The sequence below is a fragment of the Salmo trutta genome, chromosome 24, assembly GCF_901001165.1.
Source record: "Salmo trutta chromosome 24, fSalTru1.1, whole genome shotgun sequence".
Classification (NCBI taxonomy): Eukaryota; Metazoa; Chordata; class Actinopteri; order Salmoniformes; family Salmonidae; genus Salmo; species Salmo trutta.
In genome coordinates, this window is record NC_042980.1 from 37,870,319 (window position 1) to 37,883,422 (window position 13,104).

A 13,104-nucleotide genomic window follows, 5' to 3' on the forward strand; every position below is an offset into this window, starting at 1 on the left:
GGACTTTTAGCTAGCTACCTTGCTGTTGCTAGCTAATTTGTCCTGTGATATAAACATTCTAGTTGTTATTTTACCAGAAATGCACAGGTACAAGTCTTTGTACCCATTTTTGAGTCACACAATCGTGTGTTCTCTATTCTGACAATTAATCCACAGATAAAAGTTTCTAGTAATCTCTCCTCAAGTCGTCTGTGGACTTTATATTGCTGTTGGCAACCAATTTTAAGGTGCATTACCACCACCGACTGGATTGTGGACCTCAGTTTATCTTTGTCACCCACGTGGGTATATGCTCCTAAAAACCAATGAGGAGATGGGAGAGGTGGGACTTGCAGCGCGTCCAGCGTCAAGTGGAACCAAGTTCTATTTTAGCGCCTGGCTACACAGTAGACTCGCACAAGCAGTTTGGATGAAATGATTGAATAACATGTATGTGTACATTTATTTTGCCGCGCGAGCGTAACGAGTGGTGTGGTCAGCATGTCAGAGAAATGACGTTGCCACGAGCAGCACCGCAGATATTGGACTGAGCGAGATGGAAGGCTTTGCTTTCACACAGTCACAGGCAGCACCACAGATATTGGACTGAGCGAGATGGAAGGCTTTGCTTTCAAACAGTTACACGCAGTGCCTGTGCATGTGCACGGGTTCCCGTCACGCTGTTCACAGCATGGTAGCCAGGGCACCAAAACAGTGGAGAACTCGCGCTGCGCGCTTCAACATTCTGTTGTTGAGGAAACAGCATAGTGGGTCAGTTTACTTTCTGCATCTACTTCATATTGCTGAGTGAACCTTTAACTTAATTGTATTTGTCATAGCTCACTACCTAACCAGGAAAAATACTGTGCCCAAATGATGACCCCTGACCTTTAACCTGTGATGCTCCTCCCCCAGGCGACGGGCCACAGTGCAGGGATTACGTCATCTCCCTGGGCGTGGTCAAGCCCCTGCTGTCCTTCATTAACCCCTCCATCCCCATTTCCTTCCTCCGCAACGTCACCTGGGTCATCGTCAACCTCTGTCGCAACAAGGACCCTCCACCCCTCATGGAGACTGTACAGGAGGTATGTACATGTGGGTACCGTGTGTGTGTTTCAATGTGTGAGCAGTGTTATAGTGAGTCTCTCCAGCCAGTCTGCTTTTCACACCATCTTTTCCTCTCTACCTCAAACTGTTTTCTCTTTTCCAGATTCTTCCAGCTCTGTGTGTTCTTCTATACCACACAGATATAAATGTAAGTATGGAAGTGTATTTTCATTACCCCTAAATGGTACATTTTGCATACCATCATTTTGACATCAGCAGCCCCATTAAAACAACTCTTATTGGACTTGTTGATGACATACTTTTGTAGATCCTGGTGGACACGGTGTGGGCTCTGTCCTATCTGACGGATGGTGGGAACGAGCAGATTCAGATGGTGATAGACTCTGGCGTAGTCCCCTTCCTCGTTCCTCTGCTCAGCCACCAGGAGGTCAAAGTTCAGGTAAGATGGCTCAACATGGGACACCATAGACTTGGGAACAATTACCATGGTAACTGATAACATTCAGACTCAGAGCCAAACACACTGTGGTATAGATGGTGTGCTTATAAAATGAATCATTGATTGGAAAGGCACTGTTAGAGTTAGAAACACAAGCATTTCGCTACACCCACAATAACATCTGCTAAACATGTGTATGTGACCAATAACATTTGATTTTAAAAGCAACAAGTATGAAAACCTTGGTTTTACTGATCATGAGGGCTAGGAATATTTTAGTAAAACTGCAGCCATATGTTGAAGAAACTCCTAGCTTTCCTTACAACACAGATCAGTGATCATTTCAAGGAAGGGAGGAAACAATGCGTTTCATAAGTAATAAATCAGGGTGTGTTTTTTTTGTCTTTTCTGACGTGCTGACATTGTGGGTGTTGACCTGCTGTGATGTCGCTTCCTGCAGACTGCTACGCTGAGGGCAGTAGGCAACATTGTGACGGGGACAGACGAGCAGACGCAGATGGTTCTCAACTGTGACGTCCTCTCCCACTTCCCCAACCTGCTCACACACCCCAAAGAGAAGATCAACAAGGTAGAGCACACACACTCCCCCGAGAGAGGGAGAGAGGGAGAGGGAAGCCGATGTCCATGATTAGCAGGCCAACAGGAAATTGTTTGGTTTGACTGTGTGTGATTGGACTGTTAATAGGAAGTGTTGTGGCATAACTGTCTGTGATTGGTTTGTCTTCAGGAAGCAGTGTGGTTCCTGTCCAATATCACGGCAGGGAACCACCAGCAGGTTCAGGCTGTGATCGACGCAGGACTCATCCCCTTGATTATCCACCAACTGGCCAAGGTGAGAGATCTGTGGTGTGCGTCTGTCAGTAGCGTAGCCAGAAATGTGTTATTTGGGTGTGCCCAAAAAAACTTCCTGCAATTCTACACATTTTGCCATGAAGTACTCGTGCCTGTTATAAAATGTTTATTAAATCAGTTTTGTTTATGAATTCAGTTGTATTTAAGCAACATCAACAAGTCTCTTGTATGCGCCAGTCCAATAATGTCTGTATATCACGTGTGGCATCTGTAATCAGTCAGCTGTATCCAATTACAGCCATCACTCACATGCTTCTCTGTCCGCTCATCCTGCATCAGTTTTTAAAAATCTAATTTAGCTATGATGGCGGGGGGGATGCAGACCCTGGTCAGTCTTCTGTTACATTTGATACATTGGAGCAGCGTGCAGAGTGAGAAAAGTTGATACACTGTATAATTTCATCCCTGGTATAACCAAGAGGACAGGCCAGTCTGATAGGCTTTGCAAATTCACCGTCACGCAGCAGTGCCAGAGAGGAAACCCCGTTTTACAAGAGGCATGTCTGCAGCTTTACAGGAAAGAAAACGTCTCGTCTCTATCTCAAACGGTTACAAATATTACCGGACATACCTATTGTTCTTTCTGCGCGATGTCGCGCTCGTTTGATATTTCACAAACCATGTCGAGGGCCTTTTTTAAACTAAATCCGGACACTAATTATTGGTTTGATAAACAACTTTGTTCAGTCATGTTACCTAGCTAGCTAACAACCTGGTAACTTGACAGTAGGTCTAAGAAAATTTGATTGGCACAGGATTCTTATAGGCCTATTTTGGTGCTCCTTACATTCTGTTTGGTGCCTAACGTTTTTAAAGTTGGGAACAGTGTGTGTATGTGTTTGTGGGAGAGGGAGAGGGAGGTGTGTGTTTAGGAGGGAGGGAGGGAGTCTTAACTGAAGAGTAAAGGTGGTTTCATGACATTCAAATCATTATGCACGTGTAGTCATTCCTCCAGCCACATCATAGGTAGGCCTTCTCAGTATTCTATTATACGGTGAACAATGTGAACTTTAAATTAAATATGTTGTATTGGGGTGAACAGGACGCAATCTCATGCTGTTCTACACATTTTGCCATGAGGCTGAGAGAGAATTTAGCATTTTTAAAGCTAATTAAAATAATTTTTATGATCCCCATTAGCTGTTGCAAAAGCAGCAGCTGCTCTTCCTGGGGTCCACACAAAACATGAACCATAATACAGAACATTAATAGACAAGAACAGCTCAAGGACAGAACTACATACATTTTTTTTTTTTTAAAGGCACACGTAGCCTACATATCAATGCGTACACACAAACTATCTAGGTCAAATAGGGGAGAGGTGTTGTGCCGCGAGGTGTTGCTTTATCTGTTTTTTTTAAACCAGGTTTGCTGTTTATTTGAGCAAAATGAGATGGAAGTTCCTTGCAATAAGGGCTCTATATAATACTGTATACTTTCTTGAATTTGTTCTGGATTTGGGGACTGTGAAAAGACCCCTGGTGGCATGTCTGGTGGGATAAGTGTGTGTGTCAGAGCTTTGAGTAAGTTGACTATGCAAACAATTTGGGATTTTCAATACATTGTTTCTTATGAAAAGAAGTGATGCAGTCAGTCTCTCCTCAACTTTTAGCCAAGAGAGACTGGCATGCATAGTATTTATATCAGCCCTCTGATTACAATGAAGAGCAAAACGTGCTGCTCTGTTCTGGGCCAGCTGCAGCTTAACTAGGTCTTTCCTTGTAGCACTCGACCACCCGACTGGACAATAATCAAGATTAGACAAAACTAGAGCCTGCAGAACTTGCTTTTTGGAGTGTCAAAAACAGAGCATCTCTAAATTACGGACAGACCTCTCCCCATCTTTACAACCATTGAATCTGTATGTTTTGACCTGTTTTTACAATCTAAGGTAACACCAAGTAATTTAGTCTCCTCAACTTGTTCAACAGCCACACCATTCATTACCAGATTCACCTGAGGTCTAGAACTTAAGGAATGATTTATACCAAATACAGTGCTCTTAGTTGTGATGTTCAGGACCAGTTTCTTACTGACTGATAAATGCACTGGATTGTGACCTGACTTGTTGGCTAAATAGAGGAGGCTGTGGTATGGTTTATTGGCGTGTGGCTTTCAGTTAGTTATTTTTGGCCACCCATTCCATGAGTGAAGGTCATGCCAGTGCATCTGAAGGTCATGCCAGTTCACTGCTTGCTATGAATCCTATCTGATGGTGTTTGCATGTTTAGGTAAAAATACTAATAATGTCCCGTTTGCAGAGGTGGGTAGAGTACTAAAAATCTAAGTAAAAGTATTGTTACTTACAGTAGATTTGTGATTTACTCAAGTAAGAGTAAAAACATTTTTTTAAAGTGGGTGGTGGAAGGGTTAATAAAAAAAATTGGAAAAACGTTTCCGGTCACAACTTTTTCAGTACTAGTTACATATTTTGTGTGGTATTTTTATTTATTTTTTTACACCTAATGGTAAACTGTGATAGCAAGAAGAAGAACAACAACAACATACATGTATTATTTAAGCCTGCCAGCACCATCTTGTGGACACCAGGAAGAGTGGCGACTGTGTTAGCAGCAGCTAACGGGATCCTAATAAAAATGCTAAATTGCACATGTCCTCCAGCACAGGTAGTCTCCAATGAAGACTGACATCAAAGAAAATCCGTAGACTGTACAGTTTAAATTAGTCTTATTCAATGTTTTAATATCTATCAATGTGCTCAATTTCATAAAAAGGTAAATGGTACTCGAGACATCTGAATAATTTCAATAGCATTCATGAGAGAACTATTTCATATTACAAGTACATGTGATGGTAAATGCTTATTAAAAACATTTTACTCCAAGTGTGATGTTACATTTTTTAGTCAGAATGAAATGTCAAGGAGGATCAGGTTAGTGTTACAACAATCCATATCGAAATGTCACTAGTCTAGTATGCAAATCAGACCCATTTCAGCATGGGATAAAACATCAAGGTTGGTATTCAGGTAATAAACAAACAGTGCAGATTATCAATTGCCATAGTAAACTAAATCATCTTTTTCTTGCCAAGGTAGGATTTACCCTCTTCCAAACCGTTCCACTTTGGAGGATCTTTTCTTGGCTGGCTGGGCATTTCTCCTTCCCCTCAGTTGTGCCGCTCCAAGCAAAAATGTACTTTAGTACATGTTACTTTTAGTGTGTTACTACCTACCTCTGGCTGTTTGGAACACTGTCTAGTAGAGATGATAAAACAGGATACATCTGATTGGGTGGGCCTGGCTCTCCCGTGACTACATGGCTGGTGTCTGTGTGAGCCTGAGAGAGACCATCTTCCTGTCATTGCTGTGTAGTGATGTGTTATGTAGTGCTGACAGCCTGTGTGTCTCCAGGGGGACTTTGGGACTCAGAAGGAGGCAGCATGGACCATCAGCAACCTCACCATCAGTGGCCGGAAAGACCAGGTGAGTCTGTCACACACATTGCAACCTCTATCAGATAGACTATTGACTTAGACATGGACAGGTATGGGGCTGCATTGTCATGCCAGGGCCTCTAGAGCGTTCAGACCAGTGAGTTTAGGAACTAATCTAATGCCAGTGACTGAACCTGCTGACACAATCATATGTCAGCAGTAATTGGTCAGAATTGCTTACTGCTGTCTTTGTGTTTGTGTAGGTGGAGTACTTGGTGCAGCAGAATGTAGTCCCTCCTTTCTGCAGCCTGCTTTCAGTGAAGGACTCCCAGGTGGTCCAGGTGCTCCTAGACGGCCTCAAGAACGTTCTCATCATGGCCGGGGACGAGGCCAGCACCGTCACTGAGATCATAGAGGAGTGTGGAGGTGTGTGTGTGTGTGTGTGTGTGCCTGCATATTCTCATGATGGCTAGAGGAGGTACTGTGTTTCTGAGGTGAATTGTTGCTTTCTGATCTGCTTTCCACTCAGGTCTGGAGAAGATTGAGAATCTGCAGCAACATGAGAATGAGGACATCTACAAACTAGCCTTCGAGATTATTGACCAGTACTTCTCAGGCGACGATGTGAGTTATAAATCACACACACAGTCCAGGGCTAATGTTAGGAAAATGTGGCGCCAGACATTTGACCTGCAGCATTTTCATTAACCGGACCCATATGCATTGGGTGCGTAACCTGATTAAGGCGTCCACCCACGGTGCTCAGAAATACAAATCACATTTTGATTAAGGTAATTAATCTTAACAGAACATGCAACGGCGTGCTTCCTTCTTTCTGAATTCCGATGCAAACTCTGAAGATGTTAGAATAACTGTCCACATTTACTTTTCCTCAGGCAACAAGACCAGTAACAAACAGAAAAATCACTAGCCTGTCAATCTAATATCCCCCATAGTAGAAAAGTTGACCTATTCTATTGATCAGCTTGTCGTTCTCTACGAGAAATAAATAGCCTTTTCTAAACACACTCTGGGACAGTTGTGGGACGATAGATCACAAATTCATACAACAAGTAGGTGTCGTGACTATCATTAATCTGATGACTGTTTAAACTAGGTTTAATTGTTACTCGATTGAAATTAATCATGTAACAATTAACTCATTAGACATTTGGTGCACCATGGGAAAAGTTATCTCCTGACTTTAAACTCTAAAGATATACAGATATCTCTTACATCAATAACAGTCAATTAATGTATTATTATTACCTCATATCAGTCTCATTCTGAACGTCGCATACTCCTTGATATCTGAAAGAACCCTAACCTTATTGATGAATCAGCAATACACAAATTGGCTTAGTAAATAATGAACTAAATAATAACACAGAATACCCGTACACACTTCCATGAAATAAAAGTCCCTAGTGGACTGACACCGTATGACGGCTTGTTACATAATGGAAAGGGGGAGGGGAAAGAGAGGGAGCGGGTAAACTTACTGTACATACATTTTAGAAGCTGCCCCCATGGAAATATGTGTACTTAGCACGCTAACCACTGCTCATTCAGATTAGAAATGCAATATATATTTACGCGTAGATGTGTCTCTCTGAAACCAATCGATCTGTCTATGGGTAGTGGCTCGATGTAAGGCTCTGATTGTCCACCAGAGGTCACAATGTCCTTAGTTGTAGAGCTTCTCTGGTCTTGGCGTGTTCGTTTGTATAGATACTTCAGACGTACCAATGGTTGTATGGGAGGGATTCTTCCTTCCCACCTCGTGTCTTTTAGTCAATGTTGTAGGACCACATTTTACATGCACAGCTGCAGTCTGAGTGTTTCTGGTCTCCTAGGTGAGGTTATCTTCTGTAGAGATTGAGAGTTTCTAACCATTTCGTGACATTCAGCTCGCGCTGTATGTCGGCTGGTCTGTAGACTTTAAACCATTTTCAGCCGTGTAGCCAACGCTCCACGCTGTCTGGTCTCAGTACAACGTTTCTAACCATTTCAATGTGTGGACCACGACCTCAAGTCTTTTTGGTCTTGTAGTTTTAACCATTCATGACGTACGGTTTACACCGTCCGTCTGCTTGGTCTGTATGTTTATTCTAAGCACTCTGGACAAAGGGGTGTCAGGTGGATGGATTATCTTGGCAAAGGAGAAATCCTCACCAACATGGATATAAACAAATATGTGCACAATTGAGAGAAATAAGCTTTTTGTGCATATGGAACATTTCTGTGATCTTTTATTTCAGCTCATGAAACATGGAACTAACACTTTACATGTTGCGTTTAGGTTTTTGTTCAGTGTAAAAATTGTTATTTTTAATTGTGGCCATCTAACTGTTTTTAACATGTGATTGGAATTTAGAATTGTTACGCAATGATTGGACTCCAGCAGCAATGAATGAGCTTGTCGTGGAAATTCTACACCAGGGACACAAAGTCAAACTTAAAGGAATCTTTGTTTTGTTAATTGGAGAGCTTCCAACTCAATGCACCAAGTACACATGTTTATTAGGAGCTCCTCCGGGCATTCCCGTTAGATCTCTTTTATGTACAGACAAGTTATTTGCATGATTTAGCTTATTAATAATTCATCATTAACCTTTGCGTCATTCATGTGACAGACCAATACCTCACAAGGCTTCTTCTCTCTTAGCTGAATTGCAGATACTTATAGTGAGGATTCGTTCAGTCACTTGCATGAACACAGAAAACGTTTATTAGAAAAGCACAAACACAGAAATTCATAAATAGAAAAGCACCAACATAAAATGTTCCATCACAAGCTCTTTGAGGAGCTGTAGCAGCAGCCCTCTTGCTGTCTGACAGACTTCCCCCTCAGCCTAGCCTCTGTATCTGTATGCTGTGCACGTGTGATAAATATTAGGACACATAACAACTAACACAAATACACACGTGCCAATTTAATCCCACTAAATTTTGCAAATTAACCTAGATTGATTTTTAAGCATGACCGGTCAAATGTATTTACATAAATGAATAGGCTAAAAAGCATTGTTTGCAATGGGATTCTACCTTTTCTCCTGGACAATTGGTCGGCACCCATGTTTATTTATCGTCTTTTACCAGCTAACAGAAACGCTGACACACACATCCCTCACCATTCCTCTTCTTTGTCTCTCCTTCTTAGATTGATGAGGATCCCAGTTTGATTCCTGAAGCCACCCAAGGAGGGACCTTCAACTTTGACGCCGCCTCCAGCCTGCAGAAGGAGTTCAAGTTCTAGGAGCCAGTCCATCCAGCTTCACTAGTACTGTCTAACCCACCCCAGACATTCATCCATCTATCTGGCAACCTAATGCAGAAGGGTTGAACCCACCTACTACCATCACAATTACTCCAACATGGCAACCCACCTTGCGATTGAAGGATTCACCCACCACCTCCACAATACGCCACCTCTGCACTGAAGGGTTACTTAAAATTACCACCTGCCACCACAACCTGGCAACCCAACACAAACGGGTCCAGGTAATTCATCCAGCACCAGTACAATCTGGCCACCTGTGTGGGGAGGATCTCAGGCAATCTTAGCAAATGCTTTGAAATGTCACGTGAAAATCACAAAGGAAGAAAAAGCCTTCTGAGGCAATATTTTTGAATTGCCAAATGTCACAACTACACACATGCACAAAAACACACCGTTGAAGACACTTGGGAATAATTTCTGTACATATTTGTTTTAGAAAACAATATCACAGACTGGGAAAGGATACTGCTGTTTATTTTTGGTGCTTCACCTCTGGATTGTCCCCTGGTCGTGGACTCGCTCGCTCGCTCTCCCTCTCCCTTGATGTCCGAGGGCCCCCAATTAAAGATGTTGACCCCAGAGCGAAACCATGAACAGGCATAGACCCTGTCCCCCTCCCCAAAGTCCTAGGACAGGAAGAGGTGGGATTTACGCAGGAAGAGGTTTTTAGGCAGACTGACTGACAAGACATTTTGACTCACTTTATTTTTATTTTTGCTTTTGAATTCTCTTGAATCATGAGTTATGGATTTTTATTTATAAAAAGTACATGTAATTAAAAACATATATAATGCCACAAAACTGGTTCATATAAGTATATAATTGTTTTGCAATTTTGCTCTAATTCAGGGGAGAGCAAAAAAAAAAAGCTTCATTTTTTTCAGATCTGGTAACCTGAGGTTGGAGGGAAACCACAGAGAACGGTAGAGGACTCTAGGGCCCAAAAGCTCATTTTAACATGGGCAACTCCAATTAAGACTTTCACCATTTTAAACCAAGATGGTGGATAAATCAAGACGGGTCACTCAGGCCGTTTACCATTGGAAAAAATGTAATGGGGTGGCTCTCCCATAGACACCAATGCAGTAGCAGCTGAGTCTGGTCTACTTAGTTCATTGACTACCATTGGAAAGAGAGAGAGTGGGATGTCTCGCTTCTAGTCAACTGGGTGGGACTTCTTATGGGTTAAGGAAGGCTCACATAATTCCATACCTGTTCAAACAACACACTACAGGTGGCAATATGCACCCTTTTAGTTTGTTTACAAAGTCATAGAAGTATTAGAAAATGTACTACTTCAAAATGGAGATGGCCTCAATGGCGCTGCCCATTCTCTCAGACGCCATAATGGGACCGGTACAATGATGCAATGTCCATGAGGAAAACACTGTAGCCTTGTTTCCCAGAGGACATGAAATCCTGCTGCAGAAGTGATGTCACTTCCTGTGGAGAGCAGGTCGTGATGTCATAGGTCTCGCAGACATTGCTTGCATTAACTGATGGTGGTGTGCCACGTCATCGACTGGAAGATTGCTGTAACATATGAGTTGGTTAGCTGATATGTAAAATACCTCTCCAGACTGTAAGATCTGGAATGCATCAGCAACACCTTGTCAGAAGAACACACCCACTGTTGGGAACTCCAACAGAAGCGTTGACTGTGAAAACTAAAACAAACCTATATTTTGCAACAAAAAAGAAAGTATTACCCCATTCTTATAAAAAAAAGGTGTATTTTATTTTATGTTGAAATAGAAAATATTGCAAGGTTTGTCTTTTTCTGGTCCAGGTATAGAGAATGACTGAGGCCTCTATTGGCTAAAGGTCATATTAGAATGAGTAGCGCCATTGAGGGCTTCCACAATTTGAATGTAGTCGACTTCCAACTTCATTGGCTAAGCCCTCCTGGTGACCCTTTTGGAGTAATGTCCAACTAGGTCATCGGGAGGGATCAGCCAATCGTGAAGAAGAAAATTGACTACTTTTTAAAATGGAGATTGCCTCAATGGCGCCGCCCATGCTGTCACAGAAATGGCACAGAAACAAAGAGAAGTCCTCTCTCTCTAGGTCAAATATGTGGAGCCTCCAGGTTTACTATTTTTATTTTAGATTTTTTTCTGTCTTATGCACATGTCTGAGTATAATTTTTTTTCTCTCTTCCTGCGGAAAGAAGACAGGACTAACAGAGGATAGAACACGACCTCTGACCCATACAGAACTTTATTTTTATTTTTTTAAATGAGGTCACAGTTCATAAGCATCCTGAATTATGTGTGTCTCTCAAACTCGTTTCTTGAGAATATATATTTCCATAAAGCCTGTACAAAGCTGCTGTAGCTGAACAGTGATTGTTGAAACGGACCCACTCTGCAGAATGTTAACATTGGCTACTTATTGTCAAAGACGGACGGGGAGGTTGTTCCGTTGACGTTTTGGAATTTTCATTATCGATTTGAATTTTTTTTAACATTCATAATGTGTTGTGATGACATGCTGATGAATCTGAGAACAGTCATGTCTGTCTGTGTCTTTGTACCATCCAAGAGCCAGTCCCAGTTGGTTTCCAGGACCTAGGAAGTGTGAGGGCTAACGCTAACCCAAACCCCTGGTCCCTTGTCTGGAATTGTGTTCCTCTGTTATGGTCCGTTCAAACAGCAAAAGCCGGGAAGGATTTGTAAGGAGTGGGTTTGGAATAGGGGGGTGTTCAAAGGAGCCCAGGCTTGTTTTGGAACTAATTGTTTATTACTGATTAACAAAACCCTAGAGGGTGTCGTGAACTATCCCTAGACGGACCGAGCCACTTTAAAGAATTACAATTTCTTTGTCTTGTATCAGAAAAATATACAAGCTTATGTTTGTTGCAAGATTCTTACTTGCCAGAGAAAAGTTGTTTTTAAAGATTCTTACTTGCCAGAGAAAAGTTGTTTTTAAAGAACTTAATAATAAAATGTCAGTGTTTTGGCCTTAGTTTCATTTTATACATTTTAGATTGAATTCTTCTCTTTTAAGGTGGCTCGCTGATGCTTTCAACTCTTGTGCACATTAAAGACGTGAGTGAGTGGAAATTCATTGTGCCTTTTTTGTTTTTAATTTCTACGGGAAAAAAAAAAAAAGACAAATGTACTAATGAAAAAAGCAACAAAATGCTAGGTGTTGGAGCATCCAGAATGGGAGATGTTCGTGTGGTGTCTCATTGCTGGAGTCTGCCACTAGGATAGTCAATGCTGCGCTCTGCTGAAGAGAGTGATTGTTCTACTCCTATTTTGTTGTTTGATAATTGTAACCCATTTTGACATATCACCCCTCCTTCCACCTACAGTGTCTTCAGAAAGTATTCATACCTGTTTCAAAATTGATTAAATCAACAACCAAAAAATTCTCACCCATCTACACATAATACCCCGTAATGACCAAGACAAGGAAATACTATAATCTTAATTTAGAGAAATATTTACACCCCTAAGTTGATATGTTAGAGTCACCTTTGGCAGCGATTACAGCTGTGAGTCTGGGTAAGTCTCTTGAGATTTGCACACCTGGGAAGTGAGACATTTGCTCATTATGCTTTTAAAAATTCTTCATTTTGTCATTGTTTGTTGATCATTGCTAGACAGCCATTTTCAAGTCTTGCCATAGATTTTCTAGCTGATTTAAGTCAAAACTGTAAGTAGGTCACTCAGGAACATTCAATATTGTCTTGGTAAGCTACTCCAGTGTATATTTGGCCTTGTGTTTTAGGCTATTGTCCTGCTGAAAGGTGAATTTGTCTCCGTGTCAGCTATAAAGTAGACTGAACCAGGTTTTCCTCAATGATTTTGCCTGTGCTTACAGTAGCTCTATTCTGTTTCTTTTTATCCCTCCCCAAAAAGCTCCCTAGTCCTTACTGATGACAAGCATACCCATAACATGATGCAGATGACAAGCATACCCATAACATGATGCAGCCACCACCATGCTCAGTGATGTTGGATTTGCCCCAAACACAACCTTTTATTCAGGACATAAAGTTAATTTCTTTGCCACATTTTTCACCGTTTTACTGTAGTGCCTTATTGCAAACAGGATG

At 41.7% G+C, this 13,104-nt stretch overlaps 1 protein-coding gene across 1 annotated transcript in view; it reads left to right on the top strand.

Moving 5' to 3' along the window:
* The window catches only part of LOC115161247 (importin subunit alpha-4), a 28,293-nt gene extending 16,186 nt beyond the window's left edge, over window positions 1-12,107 (top strand). The window contains exons 9-17 of the mRNA XM_029712056.1: window positions 895-1,064; window positions 1,190-1,234; window positions 1,355-1,486; window positions 1,947-2,075; window positions 2,235-2,339; window positions 5,733-5,804; window positions 6,019-6,181; window positions 6,285-6,379; window positions 8,919-12,107. Coding sequence (XP_029567916.1) covers window positions 895-1,064; window positions 1,190-1,234; window positions 1,355-1,486; window positions 1,947-2,075; window positions 2,235-2,339; window positions 5,733-5,804; window positions 6,019-6,181; window positions 6,285-6,379; window positions 8,919-9,014 — 1,007 coding nt within the window. The 3' untranslated portion in view covers window positions 9,015-12,107. The remainder of the gene's footprint in view (window positions 1-894; window positions 1,065-1,189; window positions 1,235-1,354; window positions 1,487-1,946; window positions 2,076-2,234; window positions 2,340-5,732; window positions 5,805-6,018; window positions 6,182-6,284; window positions 6,380-8,918) is intronic.
* The last annotated feature ends 997 nt before the right edge of the window (window positions 12,108-13,104 follow it).